Genomic DNA, 17,933 nt, shown 5'->3' with positions numbered 1-17,933 from the left:
ACCTGCCAATCCAGAGTTACCTCCTAAGATGCAACTCAAAGCTCAAAGCACTCCTAGCCCAGGACGTCTTTACAGAAGATTCTGCACCCCTTGATGCTGCCTCCATTCTGGGCTCAGCTCATGCCAATTATCAAAGTGTTGATGGCTGACACTGTACCCTTGATGACTTACTTCCTCAGGATCATGATTCCCTTGTAAAAGGCTCCAGGTCCCTGATGTGGGGTCTGCGGGAAAGCCTCTCAGCTCTCCTAGTGCCCCATCTTCCAGGTCCCTGAGAGTACACATCCTCTCCAAGCCCCTCCCTGCCCTCTGTTTTCATGCACCTGACACTTGACCATGGTGGGGCCTCATCCGCTTATACCAACCCCTTCACCTGAAACTAGGGCACCTTTTCCCCCTCTCTCCAAACCCCATAGCCCAGGGCAGCCCCACTTACTACCAAGACCACAGCCTGGTCCCTGAGACTTCTGCCATGGCCTGAACCTGGACAGAGAAGTCAGACAGATGGGGCTGCCCTGCCTGTGTCCAGCCCTCAGTGAGCTCCAAGGCCAAGGTCTGTGCCATTCCTCTGTTTTACTGTCTCCTACCTCCCCTCCACCACCATTAGCACTCAGCTCTGCTTTGCACAGCCAACTCCCTCAGGCTGCCATCCTCCCCAGGCCAGCATGGGCTAGGCTACTCCTAGGATCTGTGCAAGACAACCAGCTGCCCACCCCTGGGACAAATTTACAGGAGCCGGTGCCATACTCATTAGTATGAGCAACACTTTATGACTTTAAGGACATTTCTAGTTGTTCGAATTGCAATTCTGTCAAATCATAAGCAAAGGTAAATAAACATTCATTCTTCTTTGCTTGAGGCCACAGCCTCTTCCCAGGCACCCTCCCTCCTTAATTGGGAGCAGAGTTCTTTATGCCAAGCAGCCCAGCAACCTCTGAAGCTCCCTGGTGCTGGGGACTTAGTCTTCCATGGCTTGCGTCCCTCCACGGCGGAACTCTGAGTAAATTGGATTTGGGACCTCATCTTTATTCTTAATGTCAAGCAGGAAAAGAGACTAAAATAAACTGTTCCCCTCCTCCCTGTCTGCGGAGCTCCCTGACCCTGTTTCCTAGGAAGATCAAGGCTAAATAATAATTTTAAAAAACCAACATCTGTATCATACTTGAGATTTTTTTTTTTATCATACTTTAGATTTTACAAAGCCCTTTCCAATCCATGGACTCAATTCACCTTACAACCAAATCGACACTGCTACTGCTGCTGTGATTATAATGAGCCCATTTCCCAAACGCTCAGAGCATTTGGCAAACTTGCCCAAGGCCACACAGCTCGGGAAGCAGCAGAATTCCTTTAAACTCAAGTCTGCCATTCCAAAACCTGCCTTCTTTTTATTACCCTAGGCCCCTTGATCACGAGAAGCCGGGAGTAAATTATGAGTCCTTCTTTACCACCTGGGAGGGTCAAGGTCTACCGTCAATTTCAGCTGGGCCCAGTCAGTGCCTAAACTGCTTCACAGGACCCTACCAATCAGGGCCTCAATCACTTCTGCCCAGAAGCCAAGGAACCTGGTAGTCAGGCCTGTGATGCAAATACCGGCATCTCTTAACACAAAGGACCTTCATGCTCAAAAGGACCATATGAATTCACTCATAGGTGGGATATAAAACAGAAAACACCAAACAAGCAAGCAAAACAAACAAACTCATAGATACAGACAACAGTATGGTGGTTACCAGAGGGGAAGGGGGTTAGGGGGAGGATGAAGAAGGTAAAGGGGGTCAAAAATATGATGACAGCAGGAGACTTTGGGTGATGAGCACACAGTGCAATATACAGATGATATATTATAAAATTATACACCTGAAACTTATGTAATGTTATTAACAAATGTTACCCTCGATAAATTTAGTTTTTTAAAAATGTCCAAATCCTACCCACTCCAAAAGGTCAAGTCAAAAGAAGTTAACATAGCAAAGAGATATCACCTCTTTATAAAGCAAACCATTGCGAATTAGCTTTACATAGTGAGCCCTGTATGTGCATTTTAGAGGGAATCGGTTTATACCAAATAAAATTATGCAACTGTTTCCCTTTCAGAGGTGGGGGTGCACGCAGTGCTGGTCTGGGATTTGTTCCTGGCTTGTACTGGACTCCGAGCTTCTTAGTCATCTTTGGATCCCCTTCACCTAGCCAGTGCTCGGCCTATAGTCAGTGCAAAGCAAAGGTTTTTAAGATGACTTAAATGAATGAGTAAATAAATAAATAAATAAATGATGAGTGCATCAGCGGGTAGGCAAATAAATGATTGAATAGTGAATGAGTAAACACAAACACGCAAAGGTGGAGGCATATCTCAGGACCTGTGTAAGGACAAGATATCACAGGTCTGGTGTGGACACACTTTGATTCCCCCTTAGATCACGCTTCATGACCACCTCTCACATTGATGGGGGGAGTGAGGCCTTCTGTCCCACATGAGAAGAGGGTGGGCATTTTGTTCTCTTTAGCAAACCAAAAAAGGCTTGAAAACAAAACTTTGGAAAGAAAAAGACATATTTTGCTCCTATTGAAGATTCAGGGGCTAAGTCCGGTGGAGTAGCTCAGAAAGGCTTTCATATAGAATAGAGAAGTCAGCTTGCCCCCCTGTTGTGAAGGAGGAAATGACATAGGGACTGAGCAGCAGTGGGAGCAGGAGGCGCACAGAGACAGGACAAGAAAACTTTCAGGCAGATTTCTTTCTCTATCTGCCCTCTCCAGGCTGTGCCGGGCCAGGCAAGTAGCTGTGTGTTCTCGCCCTTCCCCATACTCCTGCATGCCACCCTGGAGAGGAGCCAAGGAAGGAATCAGGGAAGAAATCTTAGACACCGAGCATCTTCCCTAGAGAAGCTGAGCTCTACCTAAAAGGACCATTAAGCTCTTGGATCGGACTATGGTTTAAACCAGAATGGACATTTATTTGATTTTCTCTTCCTTCTACCCAGTGGGCGGCAGCTCTTAAGGAAGATTAGGTTGAATAGACAAACTACAGAAACTACATTTTCTCTGCATAAATAAGTTCTGTGAATAAAATTCCTAACCCTGCTACAAGTGTTTTGCCATCCCTTTGTATCTGCCCAATAATTCCCTTTTAGCTGTGAGCCCAAGACCAAGAATGGGTACCAAGCCACCTTATCTGGTACAAGCTAAGACTGCTCAGATGAAGTTTAAATGAAATTTAATTTGTTATCTACACCAGGACACTTGAGAGTGAAAGGGTTGCTATTAATAATTATTCTGGGACAAAAGAGCTAAACTGAGACTGTCCCAAGTAACCGAGGATACATGTCTTCCAGCTATAAAGTCACCGGAGGTGGGTGGGAAAGGACTATGCCATCCTCCTATTCTCGGTGTCCAAGCACCAGCAATGCAGTGCTGGAATGCACAGCCCAGAGTTAACGGGAATTTAGACAAAAGAAATTAGAAATATATGTGCATATGCATGTGCGTACGTGTGTGCACACATGTACCAAGTAGTTGGTCCGATGTGGCCACAATGAAGCAATTAAGTAACGAGCCTAAAGGCTCTTTGTGAACTAGGCTCCCTGACAGCTAGAGCTTCTTTGTGGCCAGAACTGGGTGGATGGCCACCGGAGAGCCAGGCCCAGGACCCGCTCACTCACTCACTCACCTGATACTGTGGGAAGGTGGAGTGATTTGTGAACACTGGTGGAGGTGGATAGTTCAGGTTGAGCCAGAGTGGCTGGTTCAGGGATGCTGAGGTCAAGGTGGTGGCAAAGCGTGGGGTGAAGACATTCCCTGTGTACTTGAGGTTGTTCTTGTCGGCCACCGTCACTGGTGGGTTAACTGTAAGTCACAGGAGAGGTACAGGGGTTCAGTGACTGAGGAAGGGAGAGGCCAGGATGCCTTCAGCACCGTGACTGCCCCGCAAGATTCATATTCTCAAAGGGCAGGGCTTTCAAGCTCTAAGAGGGTTCTTCAAGTTCCGGTGAGTTTCCAACAACAGGAAAACATGATTAGCTCACACCTTGCCACTTTGGAAAGGGTGAAACTCCCATCAGGGTCTCCCTGGGAGCTTCTCTCTCCATCACTCACTAGGAAAGGAAGCAGTGTAGCAAGAGAATACAATAAACCAGATTTTGCTAGGGCTATATTTCACCTGCGTTCAAAACCAAGTTCTTTCAAGTCCTTTAGAAAAATCCAGTTTTATACGATCGCTATGCCATTGGAAGTCATTCTTGTCAAACTATTAAAGCAGGCCCCTGAGGAAACTGAGGACCTTGCACAGATGGTCATATCTATATCAGAATCATTTTTTTAGAAAATATTTTAAAACATTCTGTAATTCACTGTGGTATGACCCAAAATTAGTCTAAATGAATGAGATTTGGTTGCGCTGTTTCAGGGTATAAATCTTGGATTCTCTCCTCTACAATAAGTTTTCTGGGCTTGCAGAGTCAGAGATAGGGCCTTGGTTTCCCTTATTGGCATTCTTTCTGAGAAAAGAGGTTTGGCTAAAACAGTTGTAGTAGGGCAAGAGAGAGAAAGCATGGTCTTGAATAACCTCCATACGCGATTAATCTGAAGCACTGACTTTTCTTCAGCTTGGGCAGCTTTGGGGGATGTGCTGAGTCCGAGCTATGTTCAAATTATTGACCACTAATAATGCCCATGTGACCTCTGACAGCCAAGAGCATTTCTCTAGCAATCGTATTCCCATAAGGGACACAGGGAGAAGGTCATTTCCCCCATTTTATAGGTTTAAAAACTGGCGCCTAGAGGAAGACAGTGACTTGCCCATGGATAAGACAGCCATTTGGTGGCAGAGCCACTCCGAGAGCTTATGAGGGTTTGTGACATCCCTTCTTCTACAGACTCCTTCTGGGAAGGGTCAGCTTACGTTTCAACTCCAGCCCATCCACCTCTTTGCTGCGAAGCCTCAGCTGCCCGCCTGGATTCTTGGCGGCCCCAAGGAACTCATAGAGCAGGGTCTTCTCAGTCGGCCATGCAGGCTTCTTGGCTGGCAGGGCTATGGACATGGAGCCTACTGGATCGTTGCAACCTTCTTCACCACAGGTGTCCTTCCGGCTCTGGGGCCACTGACTGAGAAAGAAGTTCTCTCGACCCTTGGTTGGTTCCTTGGTGCCAGGGTTCCGTTCTATAGCAGGAGGGAAACTGAGTCAACAATTCTAGAAGGTCAAGTGCTGGATGCAGGGAGCACCTCCTTGTGAACTAAGTGATAGGTCCTCCACATACCTCAGACTCAGACCACTCTGGGGTCTCTCTCCCAGACAAATCCAATGCCAGTCTCCTCCCAGAGGCCTTCACCGACCACTCCCCATGCTGGTCTTCCCCTCCCAGGCACACATGTGTACATCGTGCATTCATTCGTTATCTTCTTTCCTTCCTCCTTCTTTCCTTCCTTCCTTTCCTCCCTCCTTCCCATCTTTCTTCCCTTCCTACCTTTTTTTGTTCCTCTCTCCTTCCTTCCAACCCTCCATACTGCCAAGCTCCAGATAAGAGCTAACTTGGACACCGTTTTTGCTTTCAGGGAGCCCCTGGTGTAGTGGGGGGACACCCATTCCCACAGACACACGGTCTGAACCACAGTCTGGTCCCTCATTGTGGACTCTGCCTTGGTGCTAACAGGCAATTCAGCTCAGTTGTCAGTGCCAGGCCCTGACCTGAGTACTGGGGACACTGTGATGAGTCAGAGCCAGGCTCGGCCCTGCTGGAGCTCACAACAAGGAGAAAGAGAGAGACAGACCCAGAAATAGCTTTGGGGCAAGGCAGATGGGGACTGCAAGGTGACAGAGGGACACAGTGGGAGAAGAAGATGGCTGAGACAGCTTCTGCCTGAGAGGGTCAGAGGGTTTCCAGAAAGAAGAGGCCCTTCAGCAAGGCCTTGCATCCAGGGGTGTGAGGGAGGAGGGCATGGCAGGCAATGAGCGACCGTAGGCCAAGGCAAAGAGGCATCAGAGAGACAGAGTGAGTCACAGGAAGTGGTCGGTGCCAGGCTCAGGTCTCTCTCCAAAGAAACCAACTGTTCTTCCAGTGCGAGGACACTGTCTGGACCAACATGGGACCCTTCACAGCAGTGGTTTTCAGCCATATTCCTTTTTAGCAATGGAACTTGTTCTTCAAAACAAAATTAAGATGGTATTGCTTGGTTGAAGCAGGGAAGAGGACTGGACCCACCCAGCACGCTTCACTCTTTCTCCGGCTGGGGGGTCCTGGTCTCCATGGAGCCTGGCTGGGAAATGGCGCGCTGGACACACAGCAGGCACCTCGGATCATTCCGGTGGATCAGAGGACCTGTGTCAGGTGTTACTTGTTGGGAGTAGATCTGATCACACCAGCTCTTGTCCTCCCTGCCCCAGCCCAATGGCCTTGGGGCTGAGTCTGGGCAGGACTGGGCCTGCCCTCCTAGCACCGCCCCAGCAAAGGAAAGAGCTGCTCCAGCCTGAGCCAATTTAGGAGAAAATGACATTTTTAGCAAAACTTGTCCCTAGAGTCTCTTCCAAGAGTTTCTCTGGTTGCTGAGTTTAGCCTCGAGCTAGTATGCTGAAATAACAGTACCCACTAATAATAGCCCTTTCCCAAGGGACCCACACACCTGCAGTCTCTCCCACACACCTCCAGTCGCCTTAAACATGCTTGCTGCTCACTCATCTCCAAAGCTCCCTCTTCCAGCGTCCGTGTACCACACACACACACACACACACACACACATTCCTGTCTCCTTTGACTCACACATGCACAACTATACACACAGACATACACACAAACACATACACATAGACACACACTCGGATGCACCCACACTCACCACTTTCTCTGACAAATATACTGACACCTGCAGAGCTCCCTTTGGCACACCTTTGCCCACACGTTTGTACTCAGACACACACAAATGGGGGGGAGGGTGGGTGGGACAAGACTACCTCCAACCCAGCAGAGAGAGAGATCCGTGCACGCTCACTGCGGGGGGGAAAAGGTGGGAGCAAAGTCCCCTCCTCCAGGCAGAGCTAATCCTCTCACACATACAGCCAGCAAGCCCAAAGAACGCTTTGGCTCCTAGAGGCCTGCCCAAGACCCAGAGTCCAGCTTGCTGCCCTTGGCCTTCTAACAATGCTGCAGCACACGGAGTGTTCTCTAGGGTGACTGTGTTCCTATTTTCTTAGGAACATGGCTTTGGGCTCTCCCTCTACAGGCATTTTTCAGTTATCCATCCATGCTCGCACACTGGGGGTGAATTTTCTTTTGGTTTTCTCCTAGTGACAGATGACTATAGGCAAATGCCACTGCCATCAGTCTGCCTTCTTGGAACCATCCGATCTGAGTGACTGAAGCATCACAGGCACAAAATGCAGAACCCAGGAGTGGGGTGGGGGAAACTTGGGGGGTGGCTGATGTCCTGGGAAGGATGTAGACTCCACGGTTAGTGGGTGGAAATGTACTTTTCTAAGACCCTGGAGGCCCCACAGTCTGAACTGCACCAGGAGAGTTCAGACATTCACCCCCTGCCCCAGAGAGAGGACCAGGCCTCATGGTCGGATCAGGCACCTCCCTCAGAAGCCACATGACCCCGGCTCCCAATCAAATCTCTCTCTTATCCAGCTGCAGTTCCACCCAGGATTCAGCTGGGATAAATACTTCCCTCAGTGTACTCTGGATTCCTGGTGGATTAAAAAATGAGTCAGGTACCAGATGTGCCTATCCCTCTTCTCAGAGCTCCTTGGGATCTGCTGTGCCCCGTACATGGGTATCCAGCACAGAGGGCCTGTAGGCATTGAAAACAGCTGCATCTCGAGGCTGCGCCCACCAGAGAGGCCACCTGGTCCTACTCTGCACAAAGATGTGGTGTGCCTAAGTTTCTCCTCCCTGCAGGCCCACTTGCTAGCTCCCAGCCCCACTCACCCATCAAGTGGTGCCCCTCCATGGCGGGGGCCACCTCGGGCTTGGAGCAGATCTTGGCAAACACTGGGAGCTGCCTCTTCTGGGTAGGGAGCTCAGGGAGCTTATTGGGGGGTGCGGGAGGAGGCGGGGGTGGCAGCAGCAGGAACGAGCCCAGCCCCATGGGTTCCCTGGGTTGGGGGCCACTGAACATGCTGTTCTGCAGGAAGTCCTTGATGACTCTTGTCTCCTCCAGCACCTCTTTGTTGTTGGGGGCCTTGGATGCTTCCACGGACTTCAGTGGAAACTGGGCCAAGAGCTTGCTGATCTCCGAGTTGGAGGCACCTAGGCTGTGGGCCCCGTCTTCTGTCCCCTTGGCACTCTTAGTCTTGGCAGCACACAGGATGCCTGTGACTGTAGACATGGCAGAATCGCAGTCCTGCCGGCTGCCAATAACAGACATGGCCACCTTTGGCTCCAGAAGCTTGTCACTGGCAATGATAGAGGCTCTTGAGCACTCACTGCTACCTGCTACCAGAGGAGGCATGAGATGGCAGGGAGCTGGTTTTCTAGGCCCCATGGGAGAGCTGCTGGGTGCCTCCAGCTCCCCTGATCGCTCTGTGACCAGGATGAGGTGCTCTTTGGTTAGGCTCAAGAACTCCTGCTCCACCAACAGGGAGATCTCATCTTTGCCACTGCCGAACTCTAGAGCTCTGCAAACAAGTTAAAAAGACAGATGGTTTTAGTGCCAGCTCACAAGGGTGGCTCTGCAGTAGGGCCCAGACCGCAGGGCGAGGGGATGGAGAAGACACCTTTCTAGGTAAGGAGAACCGATTACTTTCTCAAGACAGAAAATGGAACAGCATTGGACTTCCAAGAGGTTTCTAAGCCACACAAGCGGGCTCGGTATCAAGAGTGCAGTTCTAGGAATCAGGACACCTAGGTCCTCCCCCTCTACTATGTCTTGCCGAGTGAAATGAGCCTTCATTTCAGTCCACCCATCCCTGTTCAGTTGTGCCCAAGACCTGAAGCAAAAAAGACAGCAGCGAAGGGGTCAGGACTGAGCCAACAGCTCTGAGCATGGGTCTAGAGGGCTGAGGCTGAGCCCTGGGAAGCCCCACAGACTCACTGCAGAATGAATGGCAGAATGGGAGAGGGGACTGTGGAGAGGACAGATGGAGCTCACACCTTGGCTCCGTCACCTGCCCGTTGTGTGAACCTGAGCAGGCTGCTCAGCACCTCAGTACTCCTGTCCCCTCACTTGGTTTACTGGAATATCCTAGACATGCAAAGCACTCTGGACAGTGTCTGGCAGACAGTAACAGTGACACACGTGTCAGCTAGTATGTTCACACACAGCCAGCCTGGCTGTGCCTCTGGATGCTGGATTCTACACCGTGGCCCCACGGTCCACCCTGGTTGGCATGGCCCTCTGCCCACTTCATGGCCTCTGGACTGGGCCCTACTTCCTGGGAGCACCGGCAGTTGGTTGGTTCCTGCTCTGACTTATAAACATCTCCCTGTATCTAAACAGAGGCCTTTACTTGTACCTCAGGCCCTGGCCCCCAGCTGCACCCTGATGGGCAGCACCAGCCCGAGGGGCCTTGATAGTCCCATGGATCTAGGCTCCTGGTCGCTGGCTCTCTCCAGGTGCAGGAGATGGTGACACTCCTGCTGGCCTGGCTCATGGCCCAGCCTGCCCCGCCAGTGTCCCTGGCAAGGGGGCACCTTCTTCCCTGGCACTCCTAGGAGGACCATGGCCACCCAGCTTAGAACCACCGCTATCCCTACTCGATGGGATTCCACAAAGGGTGGATAGGGTGGTCTACACAGCATCCTGGAAACTGCTTGGTGCTCCAGCCCTGGAAGAAGCTGATGAAGATGGAGAAGAGGCAGAGGGAAAGATTAAAGCACCCCACAGTTGGAGATTTGCAACTGGGGAGGCCTGGCATCTGCTCCTGCTCTGACGACCCATCCCGAAGGCCCAGCGAGTCCCACAGGCAGTTACTACAGAACCAAATCATGCCTTCCTAGCAATGCTCTTTGCGTGTGAGCACACACACACTCTCACATATGCACACAAACACACACACGTGTGTGTTTGATATGCACACACATGCAGGTGCACAATGACTCACATATCACCACACAAAGAATCAGGGGAAGAGCCACTGCATTTGATAACCAATCAGAAAGGGCACAGACGACCGTCCCAGAGGTTTCCTGCTATGCCAGGCATTAACCTCCCTTTTTTAAAATTAGTGAATAGGATTTATTACAGGGATGTAAGAATAGTTAAACACCTGAAAGTCAATTCACATGATATACTGCATTAATAAAAATAAAGGATAAAAATCATAAGATCAACTCAATAGATGCGGAAAAAAACATTTTTATCATCCATTTATGATAAAAAAAAAAAACTCTACACAAAGCAGGTAGAGAGGAAATGTATCTCAATATAATAAAGACCACAATATATGACAAGCCCACAACTAGTATAGTACTCAACAGTTACAAGATGAAGGCTTTTCTTTGAAGATCAGGAAGACAAAGATGCCGACTCTCCCATTTTTATACAACATAGTACTAGAAATCGTAGCCAGAGCTGAGCTGCTGGGTCCCGATGAGACCTGGGGGTCCAGGGGAAGGGGCTGGATGACTAGGGCACTTGGGGAGAATGGGGAAGAGCTAAAAATAGGGGAACGCATCGCTATTTCAACCACCTAGAGAGCCGGGCTTCCTGCGTTTAGCCTCGTCAGGTCTAGATGCAGGAGGCGGTGCCAGGAAAAAAACAGATTCCAGCCAAATAGACCTGGATTGGGGTGGGGAACCACTCTTTGTTTCATGTCAGATCCTAGGACCTCAGGGACATGGGTCTGCCACTAACAGCAGCCACCCTCATGGGTGGTAGGAGAGCTTGCTGAGGTAACCCATGTGCAAGCCAACACAGATACCCGAGCACAGGACGAGTTCAGCCCATTGTCCCAGAGTCTTAGCTATAGTGGGCTGGCCCTGGAAGCTCCGGAGGGCCAGCAAAAGGCTGTGTATGAGGCAAGGCCACTTTCCTCTTCCCTCCATTCTCTCTCTTCTCGCCCTCAGCCATGTCCTCTCTCCTATTTCCTTCTTTTCCTCCTTCCCATGTCTAGAGACTCAGTCTATAAATAGGCCTCGCTCTCACCGCTGTGTCTCGGGAACAATCGGAATAAAGGGGTTGCCAAACCACGGCCCCAAGTTTTAGATCCCCTTCTTCCTCTTCATCATCCTCCTCAAAGAGAACAGGTGAGTCTCGACTTACAGAAACCAAACATTTGAAGGATCAGTTCTTTCTTTTCCCCCCCAAAAAACTTAAAAAGCAAGCTATGTATCAATAGAGTTTCTGAATTAGACTTACTACAGTTACGTTAATTTTTTAAGTTGTAGTATCACTTAAACAGCCAAAAAAGAGTCCTTATCTCTTAGAGATACATACTAAAGCATGTACGGATATGATTTATGTCTGGGATTTGCTTTAAACTTAATTCAGCAGCATCCGGAAGTGGGCGGGGGGGCGGGGGGGGGAGGGAGAGGGGAGGGCGATGGCTGAAACGAGATACCCCCTGTTGTGATCATCACTACAGCTGGGGATGGGTACATGGGTTCATCTTTGTTCACTCTACTGTTTTGTGTTTGGTTTCTGTTTTGTTTTGTTTTTTTTTTTTTAATAAATGTTACACAGAAAAGTCTCATCACTGAATCCTTTAAAGTACCAGCTCCAAGGAGAACTTAAAGCAATTTATAAAAGATCCACAGAGCCCTAAGTCCCTGTACTAAAAAAAAGCCCCACAGGAGGTCCCTTCTCAACATCTGAAAGCATGCTCCCACCCCTCCCCCACCAGGGTACCAGGCTGGCAGAACCCAGCCAGAGCCGTGTGTGAACACCTGCTTATACTCCTCATTCTCCTCCAGACACATCACAGGGCTCACTGGGCCTCTAGGAAGCTGGCATTACCAGAAGGGACGGTGCAGTGGCAAAAACAAAGGGGCCACCCTGGCTGTGGGTCTTCCGTGTGCCCTGAGAGACTGCCCGGAGCGCCTGGCCCTTCCAGGACGGCCTCCGCAAACTCCTGTTTCCTTGTATCTGTCGCAAATCCACCACAGGCCAAACAGGAAGCCAGCTCGAAGGTAATCCTCTCCACAACCCTGGGCAGAAGACAGTATCATCTCTACCTTACAAATGGGAAAAGTGAGCCTGAAAGAGGCTAAGAACCTTGTAATGGAGAAAGTAGAGAGGCTGGTGTGAGGATGTGGACGGGTCTGGCTGCCGTCACCACCTCCTCCCACCCAACTGGGCTTCCTGTCCGGGGGCCATCACCCACTGAGATCTCCCTGCTCGCTCTGAGGCGGGGCTTTGTTCCTCAATCTGAATGCAGTCAGGGATATCGCTGGGCTCATAGAGGATCATTGCAGTGAATCCTGAGACTGTCATCCGTGGCTTTAGCTGTCCCTGACAGCTCCACGTCAGCTGCATGTCTGGTGAGTACGTCTTCTGAGTCTCCCGCTAACTTGTGGATAGAAATGTTGAACGGGAGACGGTCCAGGGCCTGAGCCTCAGAGACACTGCTGGAGATCCTCCCTGCAGCCTGACAGTAATCCTGGATCAACACTTTGAGGGAATAAATCAATCATTTCAGTCACTATCATCCTATCTCCACTTCTCCAAGGCAGCCTTTGTCCAACACCTCGTTGCAATCAACATTCAGTGCACTTAAAGTCCCTGATCCAGGGTCTCCTGACCTGCTCCCTCCACCCCCAGGAAAACAAGATTCCTCTGTTCTTACCTGTTCTAGAAAAATGCATATCTACAGAGCTAGGACACTCTCAGAACTCAGATCAAACCAGTTCCCCATTTAAACCCTCCTGTAGATTCTCATTACACATAGTATAAAATCTAAACTCTTTTCTGCCCCCCAGGGCACCATGCAAAATGGCCCTGTCACCCCCTCCTGCTTCCACTTCCACTTCTTCCAGCCACTCCAGCCTTATAAATATTCTTTGACATGCCAAGTTTATTCCAGCCCCAGGGCCTTTGCACGTCTTATGGAATGCCAGATCATTCCTTGACTGGCTCTTTCTCATCATTCACACCTCGGTTCAAGTTTCATACTCTCATGTAGCCTTTCCTGTTCTTTTGTCACCTCTCCCTGCCTTACTAGGCACTGTCTGCTCCATCCGTCTGTTTATTTTCCTCTTAGTGTTTCTCACCACCATACAGTATCTTTCTAAAGTCTTTACTCTCCACAACAACATATCCTCCCTGAGGGCAAGAACTGTAAGTCATTCATCATAAAGACCTTGGAGACTAGAACAGTGCTTGATATAACTCCAGCTCAGAATTTGTTGAATAAATGAATGAACTAAACTAGTCTATGAACTTGACTTTACCCTTGTCCATTTCCAGAGCTATTGATTTCAAGAGCTCTGTTGCCATACTACCCAACTCCTTGTGCTAGTTATAACCTGTCTGGCTTCGATTCTATTTTCTGTCCTCTTGTCTCGTGTCCCACTTCTGGTGTGGCATCCCTGTGAGCCATTCCCCAACCATCATACTAAGCCTGGTCCTAAGAATGCCCCATCTCTACAAGGCAGTCAATGCCCTGGCGGACCCCACACAGAACCCGCCCGCCTCATAGCAACCGCGTTGGGACTCACATAAAGATTTTTCATTCTCCCTACGACTTTGCTGGGTTCAACATCAAGCCTGCTCTCCTGCATTTCCTGGAATCTATCTTTCTCTCTTCCTAAGAAGTTTTGCCGATCTTGGCACTTCTCTCGTGCTATTTGCTTTTTTCTTTGAGTTGGTAAAAACCATAAAATCTGCCACAGACTATCGTAGTGAATCATTCGAGGAGGTTAACCCAGCTCACAAGCACTGACGAAGGAAACGAGAGTCAGGATTGGTGCTGTGGCTCCTGCTGTTCCCACCACCTCTGTTTTGCCCACCTCCAGAAATGATAGGTGTCTGATGGCAGCGCTGTACGTGGCTGCTGTGCACTATTTCTGCATTTGCAGTGTACAGAGTTATGTAAAAATAAAGGCTATTGACTGGCTGGCACCCCTTCCCAGAATAATGACTAAGCAAGCATGCTGTTAGCTCCCCGACAGCAGTTCTGTGTACATGATAACACAGAGCAAAGACGAAAACTGCTATTCATCTGAGCCAAACAACAGAAAAATGCAAGCAGAAAATTGTTAGTGCTGGAAGAGGACATCAAAACAAACATTTTCTTCTCGCTATGGCATTTCAGACCATCCACAAACTGGGTACCCAGGCCCAGTGCCCAGGTAACATGGCTGATTGAATAGTAAGGTGAGGGAAGGGTTCATGGTCCCGCACAGACCTGGGCTTGAATGGCGGTCCATCCGCAGACTGACTACGTGACTGTGCGGGAGATTCTGACTTCTCTACGTGTCTGCGTGGGTGAGACAGCAGAACATAGTGACTAAGAGCTTAATCTCTGGAAGGAGGCAGAAACTGGATTCAAATCCCCACTGCTTAATGGAGGCCAGACCTTAAGCAAGCTGCCGCAGGCCCCAGCTCACAAAATAGGAAGAAGGATCAGCCTTTATGGAGTCCTAAGGAGCTAGCCAGGCGCTGTGCTAAGCATTTCCCATGCAGATTCTCATCTTAATCCCACAACAGCCCCAGTGGGGTAGTGGGTAGACTGATTACAGTAACAGTCCCCATATTATCACATCTTTGTCTTCCGGTATCCATGGCCTTTGGTAATTCTCACCCATCTTGATTCAAGTAATAAAGCAAAGCGCTTGGGTATTAGGGCTTACTTAATCTCTTGTTTGTCTTGGGACTCAGCCACCTCCACGTGAATGAACCCAGGAGAGCCCACTGAAGGATGACACACCCCACAGAGGAAAACCCCAGGGTCCTTGGCCAGCAGTTGGCCAGACCCAGCTGACTGCAGATGTTGGGTGAGCGTGAGCCAGGCCCAGCCAAGCCCGGCCCCCACCAGAAGAACCACTCAGCTGAGCTGCAGGAATGGGGGCTAAGTAAACAGTTGTTGTTTTGACCCACTAAGCTTTGCGGTGGATTGTTGTATATCAAAAGCTAACTGACACAGAGAGATGCGATTATTCTGGTTTTAAAAATGAAGAAGCCAAGGGACAAGGAAGTTAGGGAGTTTTCCCAAGAATTAAAATGGGACAAAGTGGCGAACTGAGCCAATCTTGCTCAGAAGCCATTCTCTTAATCACTAGGTTACTCTGCTTGGAAAACCCAAGTGAAATGCTATGTGTAAGAATACCAGGGGTACACGCCTAACTTAGAAGGGTGAGAAAGGGCTCTCTGAGGAAGTGTTATTTAAGCTGGGGCCTAATGGATAATAAGCATTAACGAGGTAAAGAATGCAAGGAAGAGCTTTCTAGAGATAGGGAACAACATGTGCGAAGGTCATAGGGTAGGCAAGAGTGCTTGGTGTATTGGTGAGACTATGATCAAGAAGGTGGGGTACATTAATTGTGGTGGGGGGTGGGTTCACAGGAGGAGAGGTTAGAGATGGTAAGAGTCAGAACCTGCCAGGTCTTAGAGTGATGCTGAAGGATTTTATTCTAAAGGAACAGGGAAGCCATTGGAGGGATTTCAGCAGGGAAGTGTCAGGCTCTGATTTTCCCCAGGGATCAAATGGTCCAGAGGAGTGACAAGATGGTACTGAGGCCTGAGCTAGGACCTGTGCTCTGTCTGCTAGGTGCCAGGAATTATACTTGGCACTTGACTCCACGACCATGAGGCATAGGTAACACCTTTATTCCCAATTTAGGAAGAAGAAACTGAAGCTCGGGAAATATGAACCATAAATTCAAGTTCGTCCAAGAAAATATGTGTTGGAGCAGGATTGGGTCCCAAGTCCACGTGGTTCCAAGACTCTACTCCCACTTCTGGAGAGCTGCATTCAAACCCCGCTTTGCCCTTTCTGATGGGGTGATCTTAATTCACTTCCCTTCTCTGAGTCGCAGTTGTAGGAGAGCCAAGGCCAAGAGCCAGCCAGGAACTAGGAGGACAAGATGAGCAGAAGGCAGAACTTGGTGAACAGGTGGGTGTCCAACTCAGAGACTTGAAGGAGCCCTGGCTGTGAGTGGGGGCAGCAAAGAGGCACCAAAGGGCCCCAGACAAGGGGAGGCCTTCATCATGGGGGGCAGAGGCTCCGGCGTCCAGCTCGGCACCAGCCCCCAGTGGGCCCTCACCTTCACTTTAACCCAGGCTAGTGGAAATTTCTGGATCTTCCTGTCTGCATGCAGAGGAGGGACCTAACTTCTATTGCCCTGGTACCTATGTCACAGCACCTAGGGTGGCCCCCGCCCATTGTGGAGAGAAAGGATACAGCCATCTCTGTCAAAGCTACCTTATGTCTTCCTCCTCCTTTCTTCTCCTCCAGATCTATTATTCACTGAACTGCCCTGGGTCCCCCTCCCCATACACACACCACACCCATGCACACACACCAACCCATGTACACACACACCACACTCACAAACGTATACCACATCCGTGCACACACATGCAGCACAGCCATGCACACACATGCTGCAAATACCACAGACATGACACACACGCATACACTCAGCACAGCTATGCATACACCCCCACAATCGTACATATGTACCTATGTGTGCGCACATACAAACACACCCCAGCAAAAGCCTTGTAGAAAATTAGCAGGAAGAAAAGGAACCAGGGATGGAAGGCGGATTCCATCACAATCTGAGAGAACTGGGCGAGTTTTTTTCATTTGGGGCGTGGAAAGGGCAACTGACGGGAGCTGCAGATTCAGTTGCCATCCTAGGGCCTGTGCACCCGTGTCCCAAAGGTACTTGGAGCTCTGTCTGCTGGGACCTCTCTGGTTGCGGGCAGGGAGTCTGGGCAGAGGGCCTTTAGAAAGCTCAGGCCTCCCCGCCCGGACCACCCCTCCTCCACTCTACAGGCTGCCGTGAGGATTAAGTGGGATGATGAATGTGAAAGCACTTGGTAAACTGTAACAGCGCTATGCAAATGTTAGCAGCTCCGACGGAGAGGCCGCGGGGTGCCGGAGAGCCCAGCCTGCTGCAGGCTCGGCCCCGCTGACCCCTCACGGCCCGGGGCTGGGCTGGCTAGGCGTGGAAAGTTGGGGAAGACACCAAAACCTCATGGGGATGGTGACCCGGGGTGGGGGTCGGGGTTAAAGGAGGGAACACTGTGAGAGCCCTCAGCTGCCCGAACTCCAAGCCTGGACTTCGTGTCCCTCTCATTTCCTAGCAAAGGTCTTCGTATAGAGTCGAGTCATTTTTCATAATGTCCCTGGCATACACTTACAGTCCAGTAAAGGTCAGTCTCCTTCCTTCATGCTTTCCTTTGGAACACTTCCTTCTCAACGCTGCCATATCCCTTTTAAGCCTGAAGTTCCGTCATCTTTGATCCCCCAAAGTATCAAAGAACTCTCTACACATATGCACAAGGAATCACCTGCAGTGCTTGTTTCAAATGCAGATTCTTGGGGACTCTTGGGGAAATGCAAGTTCAGAAAGGGGCCCAGGCATCTGCATTCTGAGCTAGTATCTCTCCTTTCCCTTCGGCCCGGCATTCCCGAGGTTTTCATGCAAACGAAGCACTTGGAGGCTCCCGGCCAAGTGCAAATTTTCCTCCAGACACTTTCAAGCTTCTCCATGCCTGTCCCTTATGGGAGATGGGACAGCCTGAGAAGGCAGACTGGCAGATGGAAGTGAGACACCTGCCACCCCACCTCTTCCCTGAGTCTCCATCCTCATGGAGGGAAAAGGAGAAGTTGAAATAACAGGACGCTGGTGCGATTTTGGCCAGGGAGTGGAAGGGTTGGCAGGGGGATGAGGGATTCAGTGAGCTGAGGAATGAGAAAGGAAATAACAGAGGAATAAATACAGCAATAAAGGAGGTTCGGCTGGGAGCTACAGAGTGATTCTTATTGTTCAAATTATCTTTAAAACTTTTCATTTGAATCTGTTTAATAAGAGAAGGTTTACCCTAAGGAAGAGGT

At 49.8% G+C, this 17,933-nt stretch overlaps 1 protein-coding gene across 1 annotated transcript in view; it reads right to left on the bottom strand.

Annotated features, from left to right (window-relative positions):
- Window positions 1-17,933, bottom strand: part of CUNH1orf94 (chromosome unknown C1orf94 homolog) — a 35,717-nt gene that overhangs the window by 10,323 nt on the left and 7,461 nt on the right. The window contains exons 2-4 of the mRNA XM_039836826.1: window positions 7,918-8,606; window positions 4,898-5,155; window positions 3,668-3,843 (exon numbers count right to left, since the gene is read on the bottom strand). Of these exons, the coding sequence (XP_039692760.1) occupies window positions 3,668-3,843; window positions 4,898-5,155; window positions 7,918-8,606 (1,123 nt within the window). The remainder of the gene's footprint in view (window positions 1-3,667; window positions 3,844-4,897; window positions 5,156-7,917; window positions 8,607-17,933) is intronic.

Source organism: Pteropus medius, unplaced genomic scaffold (genome assembly GCF_902729225.1).
Source record: "Pteropus medius unplaced genomic scaffold, Ma_sr-lr_union100, whole genome shotgun sequence".
NCBI lineage: Eukaryota > Metazoa > Chordata > Mammalia > Chiroptera > Pteropodidae > Pteropus > Pteropus medius.
This window is presented reverse-complemented; position numbering and strand designations above follow the sequence as displayed.